The 27,938-nt window shown below is 44.4% G+C and overlaps 1 protein-coding gene across 15 annotated transcripts in view; it reads left to right on the forward strand.

Moving 5' to 3' along the window:
• The window catches only part of ATXN1 (ataxin 1), a 360,243-nt gene that overhangs the window by 308,270 nt on the left and 24,035 nt on the right, over positions 1 to 27,938 (forward strand). For 13 of the 15 annotated variants that reach the window (XM_053246298.1, XM_053246300.1, XM_053246297.1 and 10 more), the window contains one exon: positions 16,375 to 18,402. In XM_053246298.1, coding sequence (XP_053102273.1) covers positions 16,531 to 18,402 — 1,872 coding nt within the window. In that variant the 5' untranslated portion in view covers positions 16,375 to 16,530. The remainder of the gene's footprint in view (positions 1 to 16,374; positions 18,403 to 27,938) is intronic. The other 2 variants (XM_053246305.1, XM_053246307.1) reach the window with 1 other exon arrangement.

Raw genomic sequence — 27,938 nt, forward strand, 5'->3', positions numbered from 1 at the left:
AGTAGTAGTAGTAGTAGTAGTAGTGACCTTGAGTATTTGTATTTGTTCTCATTGTGGTCTCTCAGCCCACCACAAACTTATGAGCCACATGTTCCATGTCTGTATTGAGGTTTTTCTCTAAAATCTTGTCAAAAGTTCCTCTACATTTCTCAGTCATGAGTGTTGAAAGACTTAGGAACACAGGAAACTGCCTTATACCGAATCAGACCATTGGTCCATCTAGCTTAGTATGGTCTTTACTGACTGGCAGTAATTCTCCAAGGAGTGGATGCAGTGGGAGAGCATTCCAAAGACTGGGGGCAATAACTGAGAAGGCCCTGTCCCACATGCACAACAGCTGAGCCTCCCTCATTGTCGGCACCCAGACCAGAGCCCCCTCAGATGACCTCATCAAGCAGGCAGCAACCCTGGGAGCAGGCAATCCCTCAGATATCCAGAGCCCAAACCATTAGGGGCGTTAAAGGTCAAAACCAGCACCTTGAATTGGACCTGGAAGCAAATTGGCAAGACAATTTAGCTCTTTCAAAATGAGTGTAATATGATTCCAGTGGGCAGTGCCAGATAAAGTCCTTGCTGTTCCTTTTTGTACTAGCTGAAGTTTCCAAATATTCTCCAAGGTAGGCTCAAGTAGAGCACAGGGCTTGTGCAAACAAGCTGTACTGGGAGTATTTATTGGAGAATAGCATGGAGAAAGTTCACAATGTGCATTGATGTTTACTCATCTGGACTTTGTACCTCGAAACCATGGGCATATCACCTAAGCAGAGCACAATTAGAGTTAGAAAAGGAGACAACTGAAAGATATAAGGTATTTCAGGTCTCACTTCTCTTCAGCTCTAGCTTCCCGGCAGTTATTACTTTGAATGTATATTGACTTGTTCAAAACATCACACTGTTTGGACTTTCTACTGGGAAGCTGCAACTATATACAGGGAAGCCCCAGGAGTTACATTATGTAACTCCACGTAATTGTCCCCTTGCTCAGGAGAAGCATTGTATAATTGTCCCTAAAACAATGCAAAGTGGCCCATAGATTCAGGACTGCTTCAGATGTAACACACAGTCAGGATTAAATTCTGTCGTCGTGCAACATCTTCTAGTCTCAAGAGTGTATGCTTCCCCTTCTTGTCTAAGGGTCAAAAGAGTTCTACTTCCGATTCTGGTTAAGGATAAGCCAGGATTGTATGTTAAGTCTGAACTGAGCGGTCCTGGCTTGTGGTAGCTAGAATTCCATAATCAGCCTGGATGTGAGAGATCTGTAAATGATATGAAAACTAGAGCCATCTGCCAAGCCACTCACCCAGAAGAAACAGCTCTTGCCTTGGGTGAAAGGCTAACTGCATGACTTCATCATAACCATCTTCTTTCTCCGTGACTGTAAAGATTTTTTTAAAATTTGTTTTACCTTTCTTGACATGCAGAGTCATAGGATGGAAAAGGATGAAAGCTGATGTTCTGTGGCATTCTTTTTCTTTGCACTGACTTTGCACTGGCTGTTCTCTACTTATTAGATTACAAATGTGATATTTTACTACGGCCAAAAAGAAATGTTTCTGCAATAAGATCAAAAGTGGAGATGGGGAGGGAGGAAACTTTGGGGAATTGGGGATGGCATGGCAGAGCCAGTGTGGTGTAGTGGTTAGAGTGCTGGACTAGGCCCAGGGAGACCTGAGTTCAAATCCCCATTCAGCCATGATACTTGCTGGGTGACTCTGGGCCAGTCACATCTCTCAGCCTAACCTACTTCACAGGGTTGTTGTGAAGAGAAACTTAAGTATGTAGTACACCGCTCTGGGCTCCTTGGAGGAAGAGTGGGATATAAAAAATAAATAAATTTAAATTTGCCTTTAAGTTGGCAAATTTTATCAAAAAGCTTTTTATCAATCTTGCTTCCAGAAAGCTGTTCTACATGATGACCCTCTATATTGTGGGCATAATGTTTATAAACTTCATATCATGTGCATCATCCAATTTTATGTGATGCTGTATATTCCTAGTAGCTGCAGGGATACCAATTGCTCACTAGATTGAGCAAAGAGGCACCTTTTTAAAATTGTGATTCTCTTTATTTGGCAGGGGGAGAGCAACTGACCCTATCCAGCTCCAGCACAGCATCCCACCAGTGGCTGTTGCTGGTGTCTATCTTATGTTTCTTTTTTAGATTGGGGTCAGGGAGCCATTTTATTTATTCATTCATTCATTCATTTATATCTACGTAAACCACTTGGGCAACTTCTGTTGAAAAGAGGTATATAAATATTTGTCATTTTCGTAGGGATAACATGTGGATACAATACACAACTGGAAAAAAACACATGATTAGAAGTTTTTTATCTGTTATACCTCCTGAGTAGACTAATACAAAGGAGAATGGCCTTTCAGTAGCTTCCATTTAGGACCCCTAGTATTTCTGTATTGATGCTGTCTGTATGTCTCACCTCATACTCATATACATGTATGTGTGTACTCACATCATGCATGTGTGTGTGTGTATTACACACACACACACACACACACACACACACACACACAGTTCCCTTTCTTCCTGCCTGCATCCACACTACTTGGCTGAGCCCATTGCAGAGGAGCTCTGAGTAACCTATTATTGGGGAGGCAAGATAAAGGGATTCTTTCACTTTGTTTACCATACTGCTCAGTTACCCCAGGAAACCTAGTTGGGTCAAGCTTTGCTTGGGCTTCCTTAGGTACTCCACATCTGGCTTTCTTCACTGGGATGAGCCAAGCATGGTGGAGCCACATGAATAGGAGCCACTGGACACTGCAATAAACCAAAGGAGGTGTCCTCACAATAATCCAAATGGCAGGAGAGGGTCTTATTTGGCTTGTTGATCTAAGGTTCTGCTATCCAGATGTAAGACCTAGGGATGTGCATGAAACAGGTTTTTCATTTTCTTTCAAGCTTGATATGAAATGCAAAACAGCCAAAATGTTTCCTCGAAACAGCAGCCAACCCTGACTGTTTTGACAGAACAAACCCAAAACATTTCGAATGTTTTGGCCATAGGGAACAATGGGGAAACTCGAAACACCCCATTGTTTCCCCTGGGTAGGTCCTAGGGACACCAAAGTGGGCTTGCAGACTGTTTTTTAACCCATAGGTTTTGGAGAAAGGTTAAAAATTTGTTTAAATTTTCCCACTTGCCCATTTCTTTTTGTGGGTTGGATGGTAGGTCATAGAGTGCAGTGCAGAAAAGATTTTCATTACAATTTGCAATGCTTTTTGCAACCACGCCTTGAAAAACACTGCAGACTTGCGCAGTAAAAAAGAATCTGTCCCTCCCAACAGAGAGCACTCATTTCAAACACAGTCCAAAAATGGCCGAAAAAGAACCACTGACCCAGAATCCATTACCAGCCACAGTGTCTGTGCTGCAGTAACATCATTGGCACAAATTGCTCTCTCTCATACAATTATGACTACTTATGTTACTTCCTAGCATTGCAACAGCTGCCACAGGCTCAACTAGAGCAACTTCAACCACATTTTGACTTACAGCTTGCAATGCTGATTGCAGAACAGAACAGAGCAGTGAGTGAAACACAAGTAAGACTCAAGGCCAGACATGGAGCTCAGCATAGCAAGTATCAAGAAATATTACACACACACACACACACACACACTCACACACACACACACAAACTAGGGATGTGCATGAACCTGTTCGGAGGCCTGTTCATGGGCCGCCGAACAGGTTTGAACAACCAGTGTTTCAGCCAGTTTGAAAGTGGAAATACCTTTAAGGGTGGGGGAGGGTGCTTTTATCCCTCCCACCATGTTTTCCCCACCGATGCTGCACTTTAAAAGGGTCCAGTGGGGCGGCAGCACACGGATGCCCGACGTACACATGCCAGGTACTTCTGGTCACTTCCTGTCCAACGGGGCGGCAGGGAGGTACACTGCCACCCCACCGGGCCCTTTTAAAGTGCAGCACGTGGAAGGGATAAGAGCACCCTCCTCTGCCCTAATAGGTATCCCACCCACCTTCGAGCTGCCCCCTACCAGTTCCGTGCACATGCCTAACACACCCACACACACCACTGTCCATTTCTCACCACAACAATATCTCACAAACCAAACCACAACTCACAGTAGTCAGGCACTCAAGTTCTGCCTTTGTCAATCTGAGATCCAGCAAAACCAGATAGTTATAGCTGCAACAGTACACCATATTATACTCAATGCTGAGAAAAGAAAACCACAAAATTAAACTTCCCTTCCTTCTCTCTTGATGTATCCTCTTCTTCAAGAGAGGCACACTATAAGGGCTCTCTCTGCCTCCCATACATTTTGAAATTTGCTTTTTTTGTATTCCCCCTCCCTCCTCCCACCACCCAGCCAATGGGGGCACAGTTGCCCATGACAACACTTGATTTGTATGACAAGCCTACCAAGAAACAAGGAGATCACAAGCCAATCAGAAGCCAGTGCCAGAAAACCATTCAGCAAGGGAAAAAGAGGCCTCCAGAATGGTGCTCGAAACACTGAAATGTTCTATTATAATGAGGTTGTTCTGCTGTGAGCTTGAAACAGGCCCTTTATTTGGGGGGTATTCTGTTTGGAGCTTGAGCAGCCTTTTTGAGTTGAAACATTTCAACAATGAAATGTTCTGCACTTCTGTAGTAAAGCCAACTTTCACTACACATATTCTAGAGTAATTATACAGATATTAATGACAACAACATAAGTTCCCCATTTAAAATAATAAGAACTGAGAGTCTGTTGAAATGCTTGTCCTACTAGTAACTGACATCTAACATCTTTAGGAGGAAGAAATGTTTAATCAATGCAAGAAGTTACTTTGTATGGTTCCCCTCACAGCTACAATGTAGACAAGACATCAAGGTTTATATTAGTCTCAATTCTTTCATATGTCAAAGCAAGTGATGCTCTCAGCCTTTTCATTAATCAGCTATGATAAGAGGCTTGGTATGGTTTTTTAATCCATTCTTCTTCTAGCACAATGGCTGTAAAACCTATGTCTTATATGTGTCAGTTGTACCATACAAATAATTATACAGAGGCAGGTCTCATGATCAGTAAGACCCACTCTCCACACTCACTGCACATGAGCAGGCTGCAGCCTTGGGTGGCTGGATTGGCTGCCCACATGACTGCCGGCTCCGTCATGGAGCCGGCGGGGGCTCTGGGGATCGGGGGCCATTCAGCCCCCGGAAGTTCCAGCATGCTTTGCGTGAGTGCACAGAGTATGCTGGAGAGACCCCCGAGCAGGGAGGCTGCTTTTTATCCTCCCGATCGGAGGTGGTCTTGTGAATTGCCGCAGCGTGGAGCCGTGCTGCGGCAACACACAATCTGGAAGCCCGGTTAGCTTCCAGATTGCTCCCTTCCGGAGCTAAGGGGAGGGCTGCAGAAGTGGGTTACCCGCTTTAAGGCAACCGGGCTCGCCTGTGAACCTGGTGCTTCTCACGGTCCGCTAAAATCGGGCTAGGCTCCCCTAGCCCAATTTTAGCCGATCGTGAGAATAGCCTCACAATATCACAATTACAAACCCATGTTTCGCTATGGAAACATGTATACAAATCTAAAGAGGAAAGTGATGATATTAAAGATCCATGAAGTAAAACTGCCTAACTGCAAAACTGAGAGGGCAACTTGACAGGGGGAGAAATAATAGGTTTGAGTGAACATTAATGAAAAAACATCTCAGTAGGGAGACTGAAGACGACACTGCAGCAAAGCAGTGACTCCAGACATTGCCATCAGTCTCTCTCAGGCATATATCACTTTTCTTAAGTAAATTATGGCCAAGAACCCCAAAATAATAATCAGCAGATTAAATAAAGTTTAGTTGATCCATTTTAGCTAATTCAATAGGTTAAATGTGTACATGACTAGAAGCTCAATGTAGGTGCTTCGGATGTTAAAGGAAGTGTGAGAAGTTTGCTAAAAGCTGCCATCTCTTTTGGTTCCCTATTACAGTAACATATCAAGATAGGCTCAAATATATCTGTTGGCTCTTGGTCCAACCAGTTAAAATTGGCTTTCACCAATTAATAAATTAACTGAGCAAAGAAGCACCTTTTAAAGTGGAAACTCTCCTATATTTAGCAGAGGGAGAGCAACTATCCCTAACTAACCCAGGAACTGGTATATTTATAGTGTATGGAGGAGCAAATTGGATGAACTACCCCATCCACATGATTACGCAAAGACATCCTGGTGAATTGGGAGACTGGAAGGATGCCCACCTTCTGTACATCCCTATCTATCACATGTACTGTGGCCAGCAGGCAAAATATTGTCCGAACTAGCCCATAGTGTCCCTCCAATGGCTGGTGCTGATGTCTCCTTTGTTCTTTTCTTTAGATTGTGAGCCCTTTGGGAACAAAGAACCATTTTCTCATATTTTTGTTATGTAAAGCAATTTTTGACTAAAAGCAGTATATAAATACTTTAATAATACATTTTCGTTACTCTGCTGTTTAAAATGATTAAGGTTTGCAGGCATTACAGCCCCATCCTGTTTATGTTTACTTGGAAGTATGTCTACTGAATTCGCTTGGTCTCACTTTCAAGTAACTGTGCGCATTCTCTCTACCTCCAGGCTGATCTTCATCATTGTGATACATTATCCCCAGCTTAATCCAAGAAGTAGACATTAAGAGACAGTCAGAGTAAATCTGTAGTGCAATGGCCTTTGGCTTTTCCTTTGCTTCCCCTCCCACCGTGTGTGTGTCTGTGTAGTTACTCAGAGAGGCAGTTTTATACGTAGATGGTACTGAGAGACAAGGGCTCCTTAAATCACCGAAGCCAGTAGAAATCTGCCATTAGAAACACAGGGGGATTGGAGTTCACTGTTGTAAGTTGTATAAGTTGTCTATCTTCTTTTCTTTTGTCTGTATAGAATCCTTATATCAATTTGGAAGTATCTCCATAATCTCTTGGTATTTCAGTTACTATTCTGCTGTGGCTTCTGAGCATGGTAGCAAACTCTTCTCTTTGCTCATCTCCTAATGTTGAAGGGAAGACCTCCCTCCTGTTATTTATTTATTTATTATTTACTATTTATTTATTTATTCGATTTCTATACCGCCCTTCCAAAAATGGCTCCGGGTGATTTACACAGAGAAATAATAAATAAGATGTGTTTATTTAATAAATAAATGAATAAGATGTGTTAAATAAGAAGTGTTAGCCTGCACTTTATTTACAGAACAGGACTGCTGCTCTTAGCAGATTGTGAGGAAAAATCCATGAGCAAAATAAACTCTTCACAAAACTGAATTCATACTGAAATGCCTCGTTATTCTAAATGGCTTCGTCTTTTGGCCCCAAGTTGGTGTATATTATGTTGGAATGCTCCTTGCTTGTCCTTTTCTCTGGCAGCCAGCCAGTATAAGTACCCCCACCCCGCCTGCACAGACACACAAAACTTTTTTCAATGAGTGACTGAATGAATGAACACCTGATGAAGTTAATGAATCTAGGCCAGTGGTAAGAAGAAGACTGCTGAGTGCTCTGGGAGATTTGGCATCCGATAAGACTTGCCTAATGCTTTACAAATCCGTGAGGCACTACTTATGAGACATAGGCAAGGGCTGCCGTGACTGTACAATTATTCAGTTGCTGACAACTGGAAGTAGGTAGTCATTCTTTTGCCCATTTTACTGATATTTATTTATGATTAACAACGTTTTTATCCCACCCTTCCTCCAAGGATGCTTTCCCCTCCCCCATTTTATTCTCTCATCAACCTTGTGAGGTGGGTAGGTGGGTTAACAATTGCTGCCTTTAAACAGGGTTTACTGTGTTACATAGGAACATAGGAAGCTGCCATCTACTGAGCCAGACCATGGTCTGTCTAGTTCAGTATTGTCTTCACAGACTGGCAGTGGCTTCTCCAAGGTTGCAGACAAGAGTCTCTCTCAGCCCTATCTTGGAGAAACCAGGGAGGGAACTTGAAACCTGCTGCTCTTCCCAGAGCGGCTCCTTCCCCTGAGGGGAATCTCTTACAGTGCTCACACATCAAGTCTCCCATTCATATGCAACCAGGGTGGACCCTGGTTAAGGGGACAAGTCATGCTTGTTACCACAAGACCAGCTCTCTTAGTTGAGCTCTCTTATTCTCCTAGAACAGATTTAATGGCCTGTTGGCAGGATCTTCTTTGGGGGGGGACCTTTTTAGAATGACTGTCTTTGCTATACTGAGCATCTTTCTGCATTTAATAGGACTGCAATACAAATCTTAACAGAGACTTATCTGTTAAATAGCAGTACCTATCAAATGTGTCCATGGAGCCACTGTATATACCTGTTAGGTTACCTGTTATGTGTAGGGAGCTGTTCCTGCTCTTGATGCCCCTGGGGGAGCCTGCTCTTGTGGGAGTTCTGTGTGCACACTGAAACTCTTACATACAGCTTTTTATCATAACAGGAGACTTTAAAGCCACCGTCTGGTGAGCAAGTTGCATAGTTGTGAGAGTTTATATTTGAGTCTTCGCTTTACAACCAGTTCTCTGCCTGTGGGTTTTGAGTCATGCATTTCAAAGCAGCCTCGTGTACTAAATGCGAACACATTTATTAGCATTTTCTGGGTAAGAGTGACTCATATAACAGGTCATCTCAATACTAACATTTTATTTCCAGTGAAATATACGGTGAAGTAGTGTACCATAAGCCCACGATATCTATTTCAGACTCTTCCCCCTCCCCCGCTAATTTTCTCTCTCCTATCGGTAGCACAAGGCAGTAAGACGTTTTTCCATTTCTAAAGGACATGCAAGCAGAGCTGCACGAGGCTTTACTGGAGGGTCTGTGCGCTTGTTGTCACATAGATTGGTCAGTTCTTGTAATTTCCTTTTTAGGAACCAATCACTGCATGCAAAGAGAAGTACCAGGGCCAAAGCTGTCTGGAAGACACACATTCATACCTGAAAGTCCTGCCTGTGCATTTGACTAACAGGATGATTTAAGAAATTTCATAGTATACTCAAATGTAACTAGGCCCATATATAGTGTGGTGTGCTTTTTAAAAATTGTTAGTGAGAGTGGAAAAAATCAAAATAATACCAAATAGTAGACCTATGCAGTCAAATAATTCCAACAAGTCTGTCAAACCCAATTGTCCCCATGTTGGGACTATCAGAATTAATTCTGGAAACGATAGGAAGGCGCCCCAACAGTTGGAACTCTGACTAAATTCTCTCCTGTCATTCCAGAATTAGTCAAAGTTCCAACTTGCTTGTCAGAATTATATCCCCTCACCCCACCATCATCCTGCCATCCCCCACTGTCCTCCTATGTTTCCACCTACCCTTACATTTACACAGGTTCTCTTTGCTCCCCTGGAGCACTGGAAAATGCCATTGCCACCAAGTCTGCCCGCCCCCCAACCCCGGGCCACTGGGCTTCTGCTCTGCCACCACTGGCGTTCATTTTAAAGGAAAGAATTGGCCTTTTTTTTGGCCGTGCCCATGAGCAGAAAAGGTGCGACTTCTGGCTGTATGAACACAGCATTAGAATACCAGGATTTTTTATTACTATTATTAACAATCTCTATCTCTCCATATATATTTCTCTAAGGCGTACCTGTCGCTAATCCCATGTGTGGCAGCTCTTGCGAAAGTTTGTGAGCAAGCTGCCAGTAGAGGGAGAGGAAAGCAGCGGCACCAGCTGACAGACTTGCAGGCAATGCAGGAAACAAAATGGCAGTGGGGGGAAGAAAATGGCAGAGGCAGCCTGCGGGCGGGTGGGGGAAGAAAACGGCGGTGGTGGGTGGAGAAAGAAAATGGCAGCGGGGAGGGGGGCGAGAACTAGAGGTGCAGATGCTCTGCGCCCAGCTCAGCTAGTATGTATATATTGCATTTCAAAATAAGTTCTTCCACTGTTGTTCTTTACATTGTGAAGGGTATGAGAAACAGTTCCCTGTCCCAAAAGGGCTCACAGTCTTAAAACACACACCACCACCAGCAAGACCCAATAAAGTAACACTTTGCTGGGCTGACTGCGGCAGTTGCTCCTCCCTTTCCTTAATAAATATGAGAGCCACCACTTTAAAAGGTGCCTCTTTGCCTGGTAAGCAAGGGTAATTGGACAAGAACAATTAAAGAACAATTAACAATGTGCTAATAGCCATGTTACTGAACTTCACTGTATATACACATCTAGCTTTCAGCAAGTATGTCCAGAGAAATCCTCTTTTCACAACTCAAATTGTGCACATTCTCACACAACAATGGATTCAGAAAGAGTCAAACCGTCAGACTTCTTTCAACTTATGAGTGAATACTTTTGATCTGGGGGGAGGGGGGCAGGATGTCAAAAATACCATGAACAAATTGCATAAGTCTGTTGTGTAAGAGAGGAAGAAGGAGTTCTCAAAAGTATACTGCACTAAGACAGACAAGCTTCAATGGGTATCAATTTCATCCACACTCCTCATCAGGAATCTTTTAGTGCTGGGAGGAGACTCTCCCCTTTTTAAATAAGATTCATTTGTTTTCATGTGTCTTATAACCTTATAGTTGGCTCTCCTGGGAAACATTCCAGAAAACTGTGAAATCATGATAGAGTTGGACCATAACCTATGAGATATTGCTGGCTGGCATTCAACTACGTGCATAGCAAATCTAATATAATCAGCAGCAATTAGGACGGTGATTATTTAGCTGGCAGAATACATGTGTAAAAGAGTTCTGAGAGAAGCTGGCAAGCTTTGGCTCAGGTTGAAGAGGCAGAGGTTTTTATTAAGCAAATAAGTTAGTTCAGTGTTTCCCAACCTCTTTGTATCTTGAGGCACACTTAATTTTTTTAAGAGACACAAACTTTTTTTCTTGTTGCAGTATCAAAGCCGCCCCATTATGTTTATTTGTTTATTGTTGCTTTCTTCCTGCTCTCATGTGCTCTTAGCCATCCCTGACATACCTCCTGGTGTGTAAGGGAGCAAGTCAGCTCCAAAAGCACTCCCCTCCCCCACTTTTGGAAGTGACGCAGAGTGAGTCAGTGCGACACACCAGCTGATGTCCCATAGCATGCCGGTTGGGAAACACTGAGTGAGTTCATTGTTACCAGTGCCAGACCATTTCTACTGGAAGCTAGGTGATTGTCATCTTTATTTGATACAGTAATTCAATAGCATGGCCAGCCTCCTTAATAGGGTCAAGATTTTTTGCATGATAGGGAACAGGGTTGGATGCCATTCTTGAATGCCATAGTAGATGGATTTTTACTTTTTTGCTTGCTTGCTTACCTAGAAGGGATTATGATCAGTATTGCTGTAATGCACACTATTTTTGATTTGCCAAGCCAGAACAAAGTTATAATTTGTTTAAGAATATGTCTGTTTATTGAACTGATATTTGCTTGACAGCATATGTATGAAAATTCTGCTAGGTAAACTATTTGTTGCTTAATATAGTATTAAGACTTATAGAAGCGGATCTCATGATCGGTGAGACCCGTCTGCAGAGGGTTTGCAGGGAGAGTCGGCTAAGCAGGCATTCCCCGCAGCCGTTCATTAAGCCCTCCCTGGGTGGCCGGATCGGCCGCCCACACAACCGCCAGCTCCATGACAGAGCCGGCAGGGGCTGCAGGGATTGGAGGCCACACAGCCCCTGGAAGTTCCAGCATGCCCTGCATGAGCGCACAGAGCATGCTGGAGAGACCCCCGAGCTGGGAGGCTGCTTTTTAGCGTCCTGGTCGGGGGTCTCCTTGTGAGTCGCTGCAGCGTGGAGCTGCACCGCGGTAACACACAATCCGGAAACCCCGGTTAGCGGAGCACTTGCTCTGCTAACCTGGGCTAAGGGGAGGGCTTCATAAGCGGGTTACCTGCTGTGAGGCAACCGGGCTGCCTGGGAGCCTGTTGTTCCTCATGGTCTGTTAAAATCGGGCTAGCCTCCCCTAGTCTCATAGAATAGCCTCATAGAGTATTTCACAACTAGGTTCAGACAAATGTCAGTTTGGGAACATCTAAATTCTGCTACTTGCTTCTTGTACCCCACTCCAGCTCTGAAATTGCACTCTCATTATCGGCTGCTTTGGTGGGGAAAGGTGCATAGAATCAGACTGGAGACAATAGGCTTAGAAATTGGGGTTGATATGCCCTACTTACAAAGACAGTTGGGAGTGTATAGAATGAAAGAGGGGTTGTAGTTCCCACTGCATTAGGGCCCTAGTTTCCCCCCGCCCCTAGATAGATTATTTTGGTTAAAAAATTCTTTTTTTAAAGCATCCATGTTTATTTTTAAAAAACACAATACTTCATATTCTCCCAAGAAGTAATGAGCAAGATGAATCGAAGGCTCGGCCAGTGGAAGATGTTCAAGTGGTGCAGTTGTAGCATGACCATATTCATTGGACAAGGGCACGTATGCACTATGCTTTCTTTGCACCGCTCTGGCCAGAAGATAAACTCAGATTGTAAGAAGAAGCTCTGTGGGTGTACAGTGGAATCCTCATTACCAAATTACGTTATACAAAACTCATAGCTGGAGACAATGCATGACCATAATTGCATGTATCGTAGTATTAAATATATACTGTCCCTTAAAATTGGTTTTTTAAATATACTTTTTCATTTCTCTCATTTCAGATTACTCATATCAGTGTACTACCCCGAGTGTACAAGTGCACTTGTCAGACTTTTCCATCATGTTGCTTTCATGTGGCAGCATGAGACAGAAAGGCATCTTGCTTAATGTGCCAAAGTTTGATGCCAAGGACTGAAGATTTACAGTCGTCTAAAGTTCACAAACAAGTGATTGTACAAATGCAGCTTAGTGGTTTTTATTTTTAGCTGAACATACAAAGCAAGAGATCAAATACAAGTCAAGACTTAATAGTCTAGTCTTGCTCATTATTATACCAAAATTATATATTTCACATGTGCTCTTGTGACAACTTTGCTGTTTTTTTAACTGAAGCCTAGTTGAGATGGCAATAGTAATAGATTCCTCCTGCCTATGAAAAAAAGCATTTCTAGAGCAGAGCAATGACTTACTGAAGTAAGCAAGAAATAGTCTGAAATGCATGATTCAAGATCATGATCATTTTCATTTTCTTATTCTAACCATTCTGGCTCATGTTGTTATCCTATTCCATTCCCATAACCTTTCTATATCTTGATTATAACAGTTTTCTCCTTCCAGTTGTGCTTTTTCTTCCTGGTAGATTGTCATAATTATCTCCTGCAATTGCCCTGCCTGTATAATAGTGTGAATGATGATATTGTTGTATAATAATGCTCTAAAAGCCTTATTAACATTACTTGAATCTTACAGACTGATTCTACAACTTTCTGCACCAGCAGATAAGTGATTAGGCTGGGAGCGGGACTGACCAACCCTTCACAGTTTCTGGGATGGTGTGTGAGCATTGCAGGGAGATGTACTGTGCAAATGTTTGGGACTGGAGAACCAGTGACTTATTCACAAGACAATCCTTTCTTTTAGAGATGATAAACATAAAGCGTAGATTTATTGCGTTATACATAGACACTGCATAAGAAGTTGGTAGCCTTTCTCAAGGTTGGCCTGAAATCCAGTGTTTTAGCATGCTGTAACCATCAGATGAATTTTTGGCTTTCCCCATGGTGTGGAAGTTCATTCTAACAAATTTAGTTGGTTTTGTTCTAATGTTGGATTACTTGAGCTGCATGGAATATTCTTCCTCAAATACTTACGTAATGATGTTAAGGCATAAACGTTTTTCTGTACATTTGAAAACAACAAGAGCTCTTGTCATCTTGAGAAAATATTTTATATATCAAACGAGAAGTTGCAGCTTTCCACATTGTCAAATGCATGAGTGAGTGCTAAGATGAAAGGATAGACTATATACAAAAAAGAGGCACAGAGCTGTTTAAGGTGGCATTTCAATCCTAGGTAGTAATCCTGCTTGTTTTGTACTTGTGTTAGCCATGCTTACCCACCCTAATTCCCTGGTCTGCTCTTTCAATTAGCAAGGTTCATCACTGGGATCAAGGGCCAGGTGTGCTAATTCAGTTCAGCTAAACCCAACGCACCCACCCACCTCCACACACATCACACCCACTTCATTTAGAATCTTTTGCTGGTAATGGATGTCATTGAATTAGAATATGTTTTACTAGAAAAAGAGCAGTGACGCTTGCACTCTTTAAAGTGCATACTGGCGAAGTGATCTTCTAAATAACAGAAACTTTTTTCAGCTTTTATCCTTTATAAAAACATGAACCTCTTTGCATGCTAGGACTGGGCTGTAGGCAGAGCTTCTTCAGCTTTGCCAAAGCTACAAGTGGGAGCGACATTTCTATCTGCCTCTCTCTTGCCTGCCTTGGGTCTGGGTAATATCCAAATATGAAAGAAAGGGGTCTTGTGCTGTGGCATATCCTGAAGCTCTAAGAACTGATCTGATCCATATACCATATTCGCAAAGGCACAGCAAGGTATTCATGCCAACACAGGCAGGAAGACAGTCTGCAATCTCACACTTGAAATCTGTCACCGTGCAGAAAGCAGAGCCATTCTGTAAGGAAGAATGCCAGTATAACAATGGACATTCAGATCTGTATTGTACAGCTGACGCTTAACCCTGATCAGGTCTTAACTAAAACATGATTTTCCCTCTAAATGATGTTGAATCTTTCTTGATACAGAGTAGCTTGCAGTCAACTGTAAATGCTCTCCTTCTGCCCTAAAGAGAAATCATCCAACACCTACAGCTCACAGCTCATTGGTTACTAAGAAACAAGATAACCTTGTTCCCTGATATGATTGGAATTACCAGTGGGTATATTATGGTCTGTAATTTTAACTGAGCAGGTAGATTGACTAAGCAGGTAGTTTAACCTGCTTAAGTGGCAGAGGATGGAAGTTGGCAGAAGATAGCTCAGCACCCTTAGCAACACTGAAAATCTTGATTGCCTTGTTTGACTTTGTGCTCTTAACCTTGATATTGGTGTTTGGGATGAAAGAATGCCCTGTTTCGTTCCATAAGCTGGCTCTGCGTTGTGGCTCAGTATGTTCTGCTTTAGCTGCCTTCCAGTTAACTTTGAGAATTTCTACAACTGTGCATGCGATGCATCAGTATTGGTGAAGCTAAGGAGGGCTGAGTCTAGTAACAGTGCCTAAATGTGAGACTGGCTGAAAACCCCATGCATGTTGCCTTGAGTTACCTGGTGGAAGAAAGGCAGGAAAGGATATAATTAAATAAAATTAACTTTGGAATTCATGCATATGCAGTTTGCCACAGTACTCCATGCATTTTGTGATGTACTGTTTGCCACAGTAAATTGCACATAAAATAATCATGATCCTAGTGTGCAATTGCATCAGGATTCCATATGGACAGTGTGTTAATCCATGTGCAAGTGCACTTTTGCATATAGGTAATGGGGAAAAGGAGACTTGAGTTGAAAACTGCTGTAAACCTTTGCATGCACAGCAGTCTAAACAAACTCTGGAAACAGAAGAATGGCAAATCACTAACATTCAACCCCAGAAGAAATTTGGTTGGGGAGACTCTTGTAAGCATCCCTAGCTGTTAGCTGAAAAACATAGGCAATTATTTGAGTTGAAAGGGAAAATGCAGCTTTTGATCTTGACTCAAACAAAACTGAATGTTCACAAGGAATGCCCAACTTAAGCTTTCAAAAACACAATAATCTTTGTGTAATAGTTAACTTTTTTAGCAATTATGAAACCTTTTTCTCAGTTGTGGGGGGTGGGGTGTTATGGGGGGTGGTTCTTTTTGTTTTTACAAGTATCAAAAACATGTTTTTACTTATCGTCTGATTAATCCATACTACTACATTATCTCCATCATATCATTGGCTCAGTAAGAACTAGCTTAAATCTAGCTATCCACTCATCTATGTTGTGTACCACTAAAAAGCTGTAGTGCCTGATACACTATGCAGGTATTCTACAAAAGTATCCATCATGCAATATGTGAATAATGCAATTGAAAGATTGAGGATACATACTTCACTGAAGTATGTATTAAATTATAATTTATGTCAGTGAAGATGGAAAAGAAAGTGACTGACAGCCTGATTTTATATGTAAATGTTTACTTGGAAGTAAGTATCACTGTATTCAGTGGGATTTGTTTCCATGTAAATGTATGTGGGATCACAGCCTAAGGAATGCACTTCTGAAAATTCTGCACTTGGGTGTTTGTCAAGGGCAACAATTATTCTGATTCGCAAAAAGCCTTAATCATGTTATGTTGGTGTGTCTTGTTTTATGATATAGCTACAGACCCAATAGCTGGAGTTCTGAGCAAAATAACTGTTTGTGATTTTATAGTAGTTTTCTTTTCTTTTTCTTACTGCTAGTATTTTGATTTCCTCTTCTCTCTTTTTTTATCTCTCTTTCTTTCTTTCTTTCTTTTTCTCTCTTTCTCTCTCATTCCAGAGCAGCTTGTGGAGGATTGTACTTTCAAGGAGATGATTCCTCATGAAGTCTCTGGATCCCCTTCAGAAATCAAATGTGACTTTCCGCTTAGCAGACTGAAATCAGAGCCAGCCAGGCAGTGAAACCACAGAAGTGGAGGGCAGGGGCCAGTGAAAAATGAAATCCAACCAGGAGAGAAGCAATGAAAGCCTGCCACCCAAAAAGCGAGAGATCCCTGCTACTAGCCTGCCTTCTGAGGTGAAGCCGTTAGTTCTGGCCACTGACAACCACCGTGCAGATAACTTAACATGGCTCTCGAGTACAACCAGCAGCCAGAGCAGCTTGAGTGGGCGGAACAGGCCTGGAGGGACTTTGGTGGAGGCTGGCTCACAACAGGGAATAGGTTTACACAAATCACTTTCTACAGGAATAGATTATTCCCCACCTAGTGCTCCAAGGTCTGTTCCAGCCACCACCACACTTCCTACAGTGTACTCACCGGCATTCTCGCAGGCAGGGACACCTGTATCCCCAGTGCAGTACACGCACCTGCAGCACACTTTCCAGTTCGTTGGGCCCCAGTATAGTGGACCATACGCCGGATTCATCCCCTCCCCACTGATTTCCCCAACAGCCAATTCTGCAACTGGCACAGCAGCATCTGCCACTTCTGTTGCAACCACTCCATCCCAGCGTTCACAGCTGGAGGCTTATTCCACTTTGCTGGCCAGCATGAGCAACATAAGCCAGCAAGGGCACAAAGTTGAGCAGCATCTCGTCAGGACACCTGGACTGATCACAGCAGGATCTCCTCCACCATCCCAGCAAAACCAGTATGTCCACATTTCCAGCTCTCCTCAGAGTGCTGTAAGAAATGTCTCTCCTCCGGCCATTCCAGTCCATTTGCACCCTCACCATACCTTCACTCTTGGTCCCTCCTCCCAGGTGGTGGTGCAATATACGGATTCTGGAGGCCATTTTGTCACCAGGGAGTCCACCAAGAAATCTGAGAGCAGCAGGCTGCAGGCTATGCAAACAAAAGAAATGCTGAATGGGGAGATAGAAAAGAGTCGGCGGTATGGCATCTCACCATCCTCAGACATGAGTCTAGTCAAATCAGGCAATAAACCATCTCCTCATCATTATGAGGCCAGACACGTGGTGGTCCACTCGAGTCCTGCTGATTACATTGCACGGGATTCCTCCGGTGTCCGGTCCTCTGTTATGGTCGTCCCGAACAGCAGCACACCTACTGCAGATATGGAGGTCCAGCAGGCCACCAACAGAGAAACACCTCCTTCAGCCCTCAGTGAAAAGGGAAACCTGCATTTAGGAAAACCAGCCCACCGATCCTATGCGTTATCTCCACAACAGACTATGGGCCACGAAGGGGTGAAAACAGTTGCCACTTTGTCCCCTCACACTGTCATTCAGACCACCCACAGCGCCTCAGAGCAGCTCCCTGTTGGGTTGCCTGCTGCGGCCTTCTACACTGGGACTCAGCCACCGGTAATTGGCTATCTGAGCAGTCAACAGCAAGCATTTGGCTATCCTGGAAGTCTATCACAGCACCTGGTGATCCCTGGCACTCAACCCCTATTAATACCTGTTGGCAGTGCGGACATCGACTCATCAGGGGTACCACCTGCTATAGCCACATCATCTCCCCAGTTGGCAGCAGTGCCTCATACGTTTGTCACAACCGCCATTCCGAAGAGTGAGAATTTCAGTGCTGAATCACTAGGAAGTCAGCCAGCTTACCCGGCAGCAGTGGTGCAGGCCCAGATCCACCTCCCCCTGGTCCAGTCCATACCTTCTTCAGCAGCAGCTCCTCCTACACTGCCTCCTTACTTCATGAAAGGGTCAATTATTCAATTGGCCAATGGAGAGTTGAAGAAGGTAGAAGATTTAAAAACAGAAGACTTTATACAGAGTGCAGAAATCAGCAGCGACCTGAAAATAGACTCCAGCACCGTGGAAAGGATTGACGACAGCCATAACCCAGGCATTGCTATGATACAGTTTGCAGTTGGAGAGCACCGAGCACAGGTAATAAATGTGAGAGTTTGTGGGAATGAGGGAAGGGGATATTGAATGCACAGAAGGGCTAAGGAGAGATAGGAACAAGAAAGGGACTTTTAGCTTAGTGATGGAACAGTCATTTTTGTGAAACTTTCTGATATACAAATACAACAAATATTTATATACTGCTTTTCAACAAAAGTTCCCAATGCAGTTTACAAAGATATAAGTAAATAAATAAAAATGACTACCTGTCCCCAAATCAGTCTAAAAAAGAAACATGATAGACACTAGCAAGAGCCACTGGAGGGATGCTGTGCTGGGGATAATATCTTCAGCCCTGAGAACCAGAGACAGGTTAACATTCATAATGGAATAGAAGCATAAATATATGTGACTTAAACATGCCTTACAGGTTTTACTTAAAGGCCAAATCCAAAAGTAACACAAGGGCAATATCTTTATTATTATGACAAAGCGATAAGCAAGCTTTCACACATCCCAGAACTCTTCTTCAGGCTGCTGGATATTAAGCAAAACAAACAAAAAGGTGGCAGTGGGGAGAGAGAGAACTGGGCAGACTGGAAAAGCTCCGAAGTCTTCAGTTTAGAGAACTCAAAAACTTGCTCACTACTTTGTAATGTTTTAGTTGGTCCTCATAAAAGTATTATCCTATTATTACTTCTTTTTTTTTTGCGGGGGTGGTGGTGGTGGTGGTGGTTCTAATGACTCACCCAACACATCTACCTGAAGTTCTTGTTAGAACTGGTTCCCATTTGCATAATGTTTCAGTATAAAGTCTGTCCTAAATGAAGAGCCAAGGAAGAAGAATGGGACAAACGTTCAGCGTTCTTTAAGCCACCAATGAAATGCAGCAAATGCTTGTGTTTCATTCCACCTTTACAGATGCATATACTGCATGCCTTAGGATGAATTTAGCAGCATGTTTTACTGATGTCGGCTGCAGTTATTATGTAACTGCTTAGCTATCTGAAACTTTTAATCCTATTATGGATAGATCATTTTTCCTTCTGTGCAAGCATCAACAGAAAAGGAACTTTGCATGAGTTAAACTTCACACATGATCATCAACATTTGGATGGATCTATATTAACATTTAGGTCAGTGACTGGGAACAAAACAGAAAATTATTTAAAACATTTTCCAGCAGTGCTCACATGATCTCATGGATAAGCATCTAGTGTTGTTTGTCTGCTTGCACCTATAATCTCTAAAATATCTCAGATGATCTGCTTAAGCAAATCCTCTGATGTTCAGACTGATGAAGCCATTGCACTTCACAGAAGTTGCTCATATACATTGGAATTCAGATGTTAAGGTTCAGATGTCCCTGTTGACTCAGCTGCCTGACCATTGTCTGGTCATCCCCTCTGCAGATCAGACTGGCCAAGCAAACACAACCAAAGGGCTGTGACGTCCTCATCCTTTTCCCCATTAATTCAGTCTCACTGTGCCATTGTCTAAGAATGCCTCCTCACCTGAGAAGGTTGAAATCCCTACCCCACTTTTCCAAGGCCTTGAATGTTGAATGCATTCCCCTGGATCACACCTTGGGGTTCCATAGGTTGTAACCAGCCCTCTTTAGGCTACATCTGCTCCTCATTACATAGTTGATTCCTCCAGTCTCTTTAGATGCCGGGATCCTCCCAACCTTCCCTATAACAAATGGAGTGCAGCCTGCTTGTCGGCTGCCAAGTTCCAGCTGGCTTGTTGCCAGCCTCCCAGATTGCTGGAGATTGCCCAAGTTCCACCACCTGCTGCCTGTACTGGGAGCTGCTTGTGAGGGGAGTGGCTTCTGGGGCTTGCAAGCTTAAAAGCAAGGAGGCTCGCCATAGGCTTAGCCGTTGGCATGGCTGTCCGGCCGCCACCAAAGCCAGCCGCCAAAGGGGGCCGGCCTTTGGGGCTGGGCTTTCGGGGGTGGGGGTGGGGCTGGGGGGGTTGGGTTGGGCCAGGCCTCTTTCAGACATGTGTTTGGGCTCTCTTGAGTGGGATGGTGCTGGGGGTGTGCCTAGCAGCTCGAGGGCAGCTATTACTGTAGTGGTGGGGAATAGAAGAATTGGCGCTGGCAGAGTAGCTGGCCGTTACAGGGGAAGGGAAATCAGTAATTTAGTAACTGTTTCCACTTCCAACTGTTCTGTCAACTCTTCGGCCTCGGGGAAGAGCTCCAACGACCCACAGAATCTGGCCTTGCTCCTCTGCAATGCCAGGTCAGTTCAGAATAAGACCAAAATTGTCCACGATTTGATTGTGGATGAGGGAGCTGACCTGGCATGTATAACCAAGACCTGGTTGGGGGAGGCGAATGGTCCAGTGTGGGCTCAGCTTCTCCCACCAGGTTACTCTGTCGTGGAGCAGGCCAGGGGAAGTGGGCGGGGGGGGTGGAGTGGCTGTGGTCCATAAGAATACCATTTCCCTTACCAGGGCCCCTGTGAGACAGCTGACTTATATTGAGCACATATTTGGATCAGATTGGATCAGTTTCAGTCTGTGACTGACTGGCTGCCGATATGTTTCTGGGCAAAATACAAAGTGCTGGTTATTACCTTTAAAGCCCTGAACAGCTTAGGCCCGAGTTATCTAAGAGAGCGCCTTCTTTTACATGATCCCCACCGCACGTTAAGGTCATCTGGGGAGGTCCGTCTCCAGTTACCAACAGTTCGTTTGGTGGTGATTCAGAGGCGGGCCTTCTCTGTAGCTGCTCCTGGGCTGTGGAATGCACTCCCAGCAGAAATTCGTAATCTTAATTCTTTACTGTCTTTCAAGAGAGCCCTTAAAACCCATCTGTTTGGCCTGGCCTTTCAGGGTTTTTAATTAGTTTTAATTGTTTTAATGCTAAACTGGTTTTCAGGGTTTTGTTTTGATAGTTTAATTGTTTTTTTAGATGTTTTTAAATTGGTGTTTATATTTGTATTTCTGTTTTAGTTGTTTTAATTATTTCTGTTTTTTAATTGTAAACCGCCCTGAGCCAGCTCAGAAGGGCGGTATAAAAATTGAATGAATGAATGAATAAATAAATAAATAAATATAACTACTTCTGTTAAGGTTAGCAACATTTCAGCACTCTTGGGCATATAGAGTGCCTTGAACTTGCAGTATTACATTTATCTAGAGCACTTGAGTATAGGAAGATGTGGGGAGGCAGAGAATAAAAAAGAATGGGCAACTTTGAAAGACAACAACAAGGTTAAAAAATACTTCCAATTTTTCTAACTCTACAAGCCCTACAATAGTGATCCTGTGCTGGTTCTAAGACCGTGCTGCACAACTTTGGCCCTCCAGCTATTGCTGGACTACAGCTTCCATAACCTCTGGCTAATAGTCAGGGATCATGGGAGTTGTAGGTCAACATCTGAAGGAGAACAAAAGTTGTGCAGCCCTGTTTTCGGACATAGGCATTTACTAAGGCAGAAGGCAACTACTTATATGGCAATATGATGTGCAGCAGTTCTCCGAGGAAATGGGCAAAGTCTGATTCCCAACCCCCCAAATACACACACACACACACACAGACAAAATCCTCCTTTTTCATAAGTAACCTTGTAGGCAAGGAGGGGTTCACTTCTGTGGCTGTGGCCCAATTAGGGAGCTGAACTAAATCAAGGTGCTAATTTAGGACCAGCCAGTGTTAACAAGACTTTCACAATCAGGTGGACACTGACAGTACTTCCTTTAAAGCTGGAATCCATTTCCTATTCTAGAATCTGAGTTTAGGTGGCTAGTGACTCTCTCAGTTATGGCACTTTGTATTTGGAATGTCCTCCCAAGAAAAACATGCCTCTTACAAAATTGGATGTATTTTCAGTGCTAGGCACATACAGCACTTCTTTATTTGTCCAGGCATTCCAGCATTTTGTGTAGGCAATGGCAGCTTTTTCTGCAATTTCATATTGTGTTCTTACTTGAATGTTATGGGTTTGGTTTATTATTTTAAATGTATGCCACCCCAGGAGCTTATGCTGATGGGCAGCCTCTAAATTCATGAAATAAATTAAAGAGGGTGTAGTGTTCCATTAGATTCTGTATACAGTTCAAAAGTCTAGACTTGCAAAGTTACCATTTCAGAGGTACAGATAGACCATTGAAATAAGGGAAGGGTAAATGTTTTGGCAAGGAATGATTGAGGCTATTCTCACGATCAGCCAAAAGTGGGCTAAGGGAGCCTAGCCCACTTTTGGGTGAGCGTGAGAACCACCGGGCTCGCAGGTAGTCCTCTGAAGTAGCCCTCACCTAAAACAAGATTAACAGAGCGAGCACTCCATTAACCACGTTTTTTGGATCGTGTATTGCCATGGCAACACACGAGGAGACCCCCGCTGGGAGGCTGCAAGCAGCCTCCTAGGCTCGGGGGTCTCTCCAGCATGCCCTGCGTGCTCACATGGAGCATCTTGGAGCTTCCGGGGGCTACATGGCCCTCAATCCCCGCAGCCCCCGCCAGCTCCACAACAGAGTTGGCAGTCGTGTAGTCGGCCAATCCAGCCGCCCAGGGCTGCTGCCTTGATCGTCTGTGGGAAGAGCGGGCTAAGCCTGCTCTCTCCGCTAACACCCTTATAGCGAGTCTCACTGATCGTGAGACTCACCTCATTATCTGTTTTTGACTAACACTTTTAACAAGTGAGTTCCAGACTGAAGAAAGAGTTGCTTTGGAATCTGTATTTTCCTGTTGAGCAGGGCCCTTTATTACTTTTAAATTTATCATATTTTGCTTTCACTTTCTCGTGATTGCGAGCCTGGGCGGGCAGGGAGGAAGGTTTGTTAACCTTGCCTTCCTTGCAGACAATCAATGTGAAGAGCCTGGGTGAATGGATCACGCGCCCCCGTGACATGCGTCTGCCCCAGGCAGCGCAGAGGTGCAGTGCCAGAACGCATCGTCCCGGTCCCCAGAAATCCCACAATGTACTGTGCAAGTGCACAGGGCATAACAACATGGGGGTGGCAGGTCTCAAGTTTCCTCCGGGATTTCCCAGAGGAGGCAATGCTCCCATTGGGATGCTGGTGAGGGGGTGGGGGCAGGACAAACTCTCCTCTGGATTTCCTGGGGGAGGCAATGCCCCTCCCCGGCTGCCAGGTAGCATCAGCAAACTCTCATGCTCAAGTTCAACAGTCAGTTGAACAGCACAGTCATTCCTGTGTTGTCTTTGTAGCAGCTCAGCAACTTCTTGGGAGGCCCGGCTGCCTCTCAGAGCCCTTTCACTCTAGAATTTTCTTATTAGAAGTAGGGATGCTCACGAACCGATCCGGAGGCTATTCTAAAGGCCTCCGAACAGGTTTGAAGGCTCGGTGCTGAGGGGGATCTCCCTTTAAGGGTGGGGGAGGGTGCACTTATCCCTCCCGCTGCTTTCCCCCCGCTGGCGCTCCATTTTTTGCCAAATCCATGGGCAGCGTTCCTCTCTGCCACCCCTTCTCCCGTTCTCAGCCGGAAGTGGCCGGAAGTCTCGGCTGCACGTGTGCCCTCCACGCATGTGACGTATGCGGCGTGTGTGCACACACAGCGGCCACACGCGCAGTCGAAACTTCCAGCCGAAAACGGGGGAAGGGGCAGCAGAGAGATATGCTGCCCCCCATGGATTTGGCAAAAAACAGAGCACCGGTGGGGGGAAAGCGGCGGGAGGGGTAAGTGCACCATCCCCTGTCCTTAAAGGGAGACACCCCCCATGGTGTCGAACCACACCTCCACGGTTCCGTGCACACCACTAATTAGAAGTAGTATAACAAGGAGAAAAGCTAGTGGTGCTCTATGCATGCAGGTGCTCTGCCCAGAGTGAGCCCATCCCCTAAGGGGAATATCTTACAGTGCTCACATGTATTCTCCTATTCAACTACAAACCAGGGTGGACCCTCTTAGCAAGGGAAGAATTCATGATTGCTACCGCAAGACCACCCCTCCCATTGGGAAATTGAGAAGTCTACACCCCTGCAAATGCATGGTGTATTGTGGCACCATGGTGACCCCTGCAGTGTCTCAGCACCGGCTGCAAGCACTGGCAGGCTTCTTTGGTGGGTTTGCTGTTGAGGCTGCCGCTGGGAGATGTTCAGCTCCTGGCGATTCTCACAGGCAGCCAAGTCCAGTCTTGACTGCTCGCAAGAACAGTCCCTATATGCAATTGTATTAGCTTGCATTATGGATGTGGGTTGGAATTATAGATGGCACTATATCAAAACTGGGTCAAGAATGGGCTTTGTCATCACAGACACCAAAGCAGGACAGCCAGTTGAGAGGTGGGGCAGAGGGACAATCCCTGCCCCTAATAATCAAGGAGTCACCTAATGGCATAGTGGGGAAGCAACCTGCCTAGGGAGCAAGAGGTTGCTGGCTCGAATCGCTGCTTCCCAGACTATGGGAAACACCTATATTGGGCAGCAGCAATATAGGAAGGTGCTGAAAGGCATTATCTCATACTGTGCGGGAGGAGGCAATGGTAAACCCCTCCTGTATTCTACCAAGAAAACAACATGGCTCTGTGGTCACAGGGAGTCAACACTGACTCGATGGCACAAGCTTTCCTTTCCTAATAATTAAGGATTATTTACTTATGAAGAGTTATTCTCATTACTGCAGATCTTATAATGTGCAGAGTTCAAGTATGCTACTTCATTTGTTCCCATAGTAATGTCTAGGGGGGCACGTCATGTGTAGTCCCAGTGAATGGCTGAGATTTGTAACTACCTCAAGGCCATTCATGCTAACAGATGCACTAGCAATGATATAACTGATTTTGTCAGTTGTTGAGTACAACAGATTGCAGCAGGAAAACAAGTGGAAATGCTGAAGAGTGAGCTAGAGCTGAGAACCAACATTCCTATTCCATCTGTGTATATATCATGGACAAATAATTTAGGACTTCTTCACATGACACACACTTTTTAAAACAATAATGCCATATCACTTGCATGTTTGTCCCAAAACAATCACCTATGCATGCTGTTTACACAGAGAAGGATACAAGTAATTCCCTGTGTGAAAATCTTTTTTAAAAAATTTTTTCATCTGAAATATAGAAGTATACCAAAGGTGTGTGTACACCCACGTTATCATCAGTTAAGTTTTCTTTATTATTAGCTCACATAGACCAACAGAGAAGCAGTCAACAACAGAATAAAACCGTATCTCTATACATAAATATTGTGTTGACTTGAACTTAAATGAGAGGGAAAAGCTTCATCTGCTTGAGAGTAGTTCAAGGTTGCTGTTAAAGGTGCAGCAGTCAGATCCTGGAAGACAAGCCAGACTGAGGTAACTCACTGAGGGGCCAAGACACAATCACGGCCCAAAAGGCAGGTGAGAGCTGGTTCCAGGAGGTCAATCAATTTGGAATTCTGAGGGGGGGGGCACAAAAGCCAAGGCCCTTTGTATCTGGAACATCCTCACCAGAAAAGCTTGCCTCTTGCCAACCCGGATGTCTTTTCAGTCCAAGTTGGAGTAGGAGGGAGGGCTTGAGTTGATGCAAGGTTACGTTAAGTCTGGAAGAAAATGCAATGTGTATCTTATCATGCAGGCAGAGACTGCAAGCAGGAAGAAGAAGATATACAGGGGAGATATACAGGGGTAGAATGGACAGTGGCCACACAGGGGAGGGCAGACTGAGAATAAGGCACCAATTGAGAGTACTTAGGCCCCTACAGGATGTGTGCTACAAATAAATGGTTGCTGAATGAACAGAGCAGGACTTCTACCTAGCTTCCTAAGGTTAAAAGTTCCCTGATGCCAAATGCAGGGTCTAGGATTGCCAACAGATTTGTTTTGTCTACATGGATTCTGCATTAAGAGTAGGCTTGTGCCCGAAACGTTTCGGCAGCCATTGAAAAGGCCGCCGAAACGTTTCGGGTGTCGGGGCAGATTCGGTGATTCGGCGCCGGCGGGGGTAGGGCTTTAAGGGCGGGGGAGAGTGTACTCACCCCCCCCGCCGCGTTTCCCCCGCCGGCGCTCTCCGAATTTGAAGCCCCTCGGGGCGGCAGCGTTCCTCCTTGCCGCCCCGTTTGCCCCCTCGGCCGGAAGTGGCCGGAAGTTCCGAGCGCGCGCGTGCGCGCGCACGACGGGCGCACGCGCGCTTGGAACTTCCGGCCACTTCCGGCCGAGGGGGCAAACGGGGCGGCAAGGAGGAACGCTGCCGCCCCGAGGGGCTTCAAATTCGGAGAGCGCCGGCGGGGGAAACGCGGCGGGGGGGTGAGTACACTCTCCCCCGCCCTTAAAGCCCTACCCCCGCCGGCGCCGATAAATATCGTGCACATCCCTAATTAAGAGCTGTAGAGCTCCCTGATCAGCCATGAAGATGCAATAAAGGCAAAAGCTCCTGGTTATGGAGCTGTAAAAGTCACAGTAGGCCTTTCTGAGTAGGGACACACCTCAACACAGAGAGCAGATGGAAAGGCACCCCCATTTGGCCTTTTTACCATAACACTGGCCTCTGCAGCAGCAGAAAAGGACTAGAAGCCGGTGCCTTCTGTGTTTTCAGTCTTGCTCATAGATACTGCTGGTGCAGCTAAAAGTAGCACAGTCAGAATGCTTCCCTTGCAGAGGTGGAGAGTGCCATCGTCTGGTGGGAAAGATAATGAATTTCCCCATTAAAGTGTCACCTTATGCAGAAGCCTATCAAAATCTAGCTGACATCATTGCACTTAAAATACTCCACCAGCTGTGTTTCTCACAAGGGACGCTTCCAGAATTCAGAGAGAGTCACGTAGAGATATGATTAAAATGTGGGTTTAATTTAGGTTTCCTGTAGATTCCAGGACTTGGGTCCCTTCCCAGATCAGTCATGTTCCTCTGTAGTAGCAGCTATTCCACTGAGGAGGGTGTTTTTTTAAAAAAATGTCTGGCTAGATGACTATTTTGATTCTTCTGTTTTAATTTTTTATTGGCTAAATGGCATATGCAACCTTTTATGACTGAGAGCTTTATGCAGCATAATAGCTGCAGAAATAGTTCAAATGTCACTTCGGTCATGAACTCAGTAAGTGTTGAGTTCACAAGTCACTCTTGCCTTAGTCTTCCCACGCTCTCTATGATTAAGGGATAATACTACTGGATAGCCTTACAGGATTGCGGCAAGAGATAATATATTTGAATTACTTTGAATAGTTAAAATGAGCTCAGAATGTTAGAAAATTAAAATCAGACTTATATGCAGACTTGTAAAAACTTGTACTTCCACCACCTATTCAAAATCCAGATCCTGGAGTCAGATGAAAGTGTGTGTGTGTGTGTGTGTGTGTGTGTGTGTGTGTGTGTGTGTGTGTGTGTGTGTGTGTTTGTTTGTTAATTGAGCTTTTAGGTATCTAACCTCTGCTTTGCAAAAGTAAGCTTCTTGTTTATTTTGTTATTTGTTAGATTTATATCTTGCTCTATCCTGTTGGCTCAAAAAAAATGCCCAAGGAACTCAAAGGTTAGAAGAAAACCTCCAATTTGAGGAAACAGTCATAATTAATACTTATACACATATATAATTGTTATACACACACACACACACGTGTGTGTGTGTGTATATATATAAAACATATTCTATGTTATAACAATAACAATAAATATATAATTGTTATGCTTGTTG

This window comes from Hemicordylus capensis, chromosome 4 (genome assembly GCF_027244095.1).
Source record: "Hemicordylus capensis ecotype Gifberg chromosome 4, rHemCap1.1.pri, whole genome shotgun sequence".
Lineage (NCBI taxonomy): Eukaryota > Metazoa > Chordata > Lepidosauria > Squamata > Cordylidae > Hemicordylus > Hemicordylus capensis.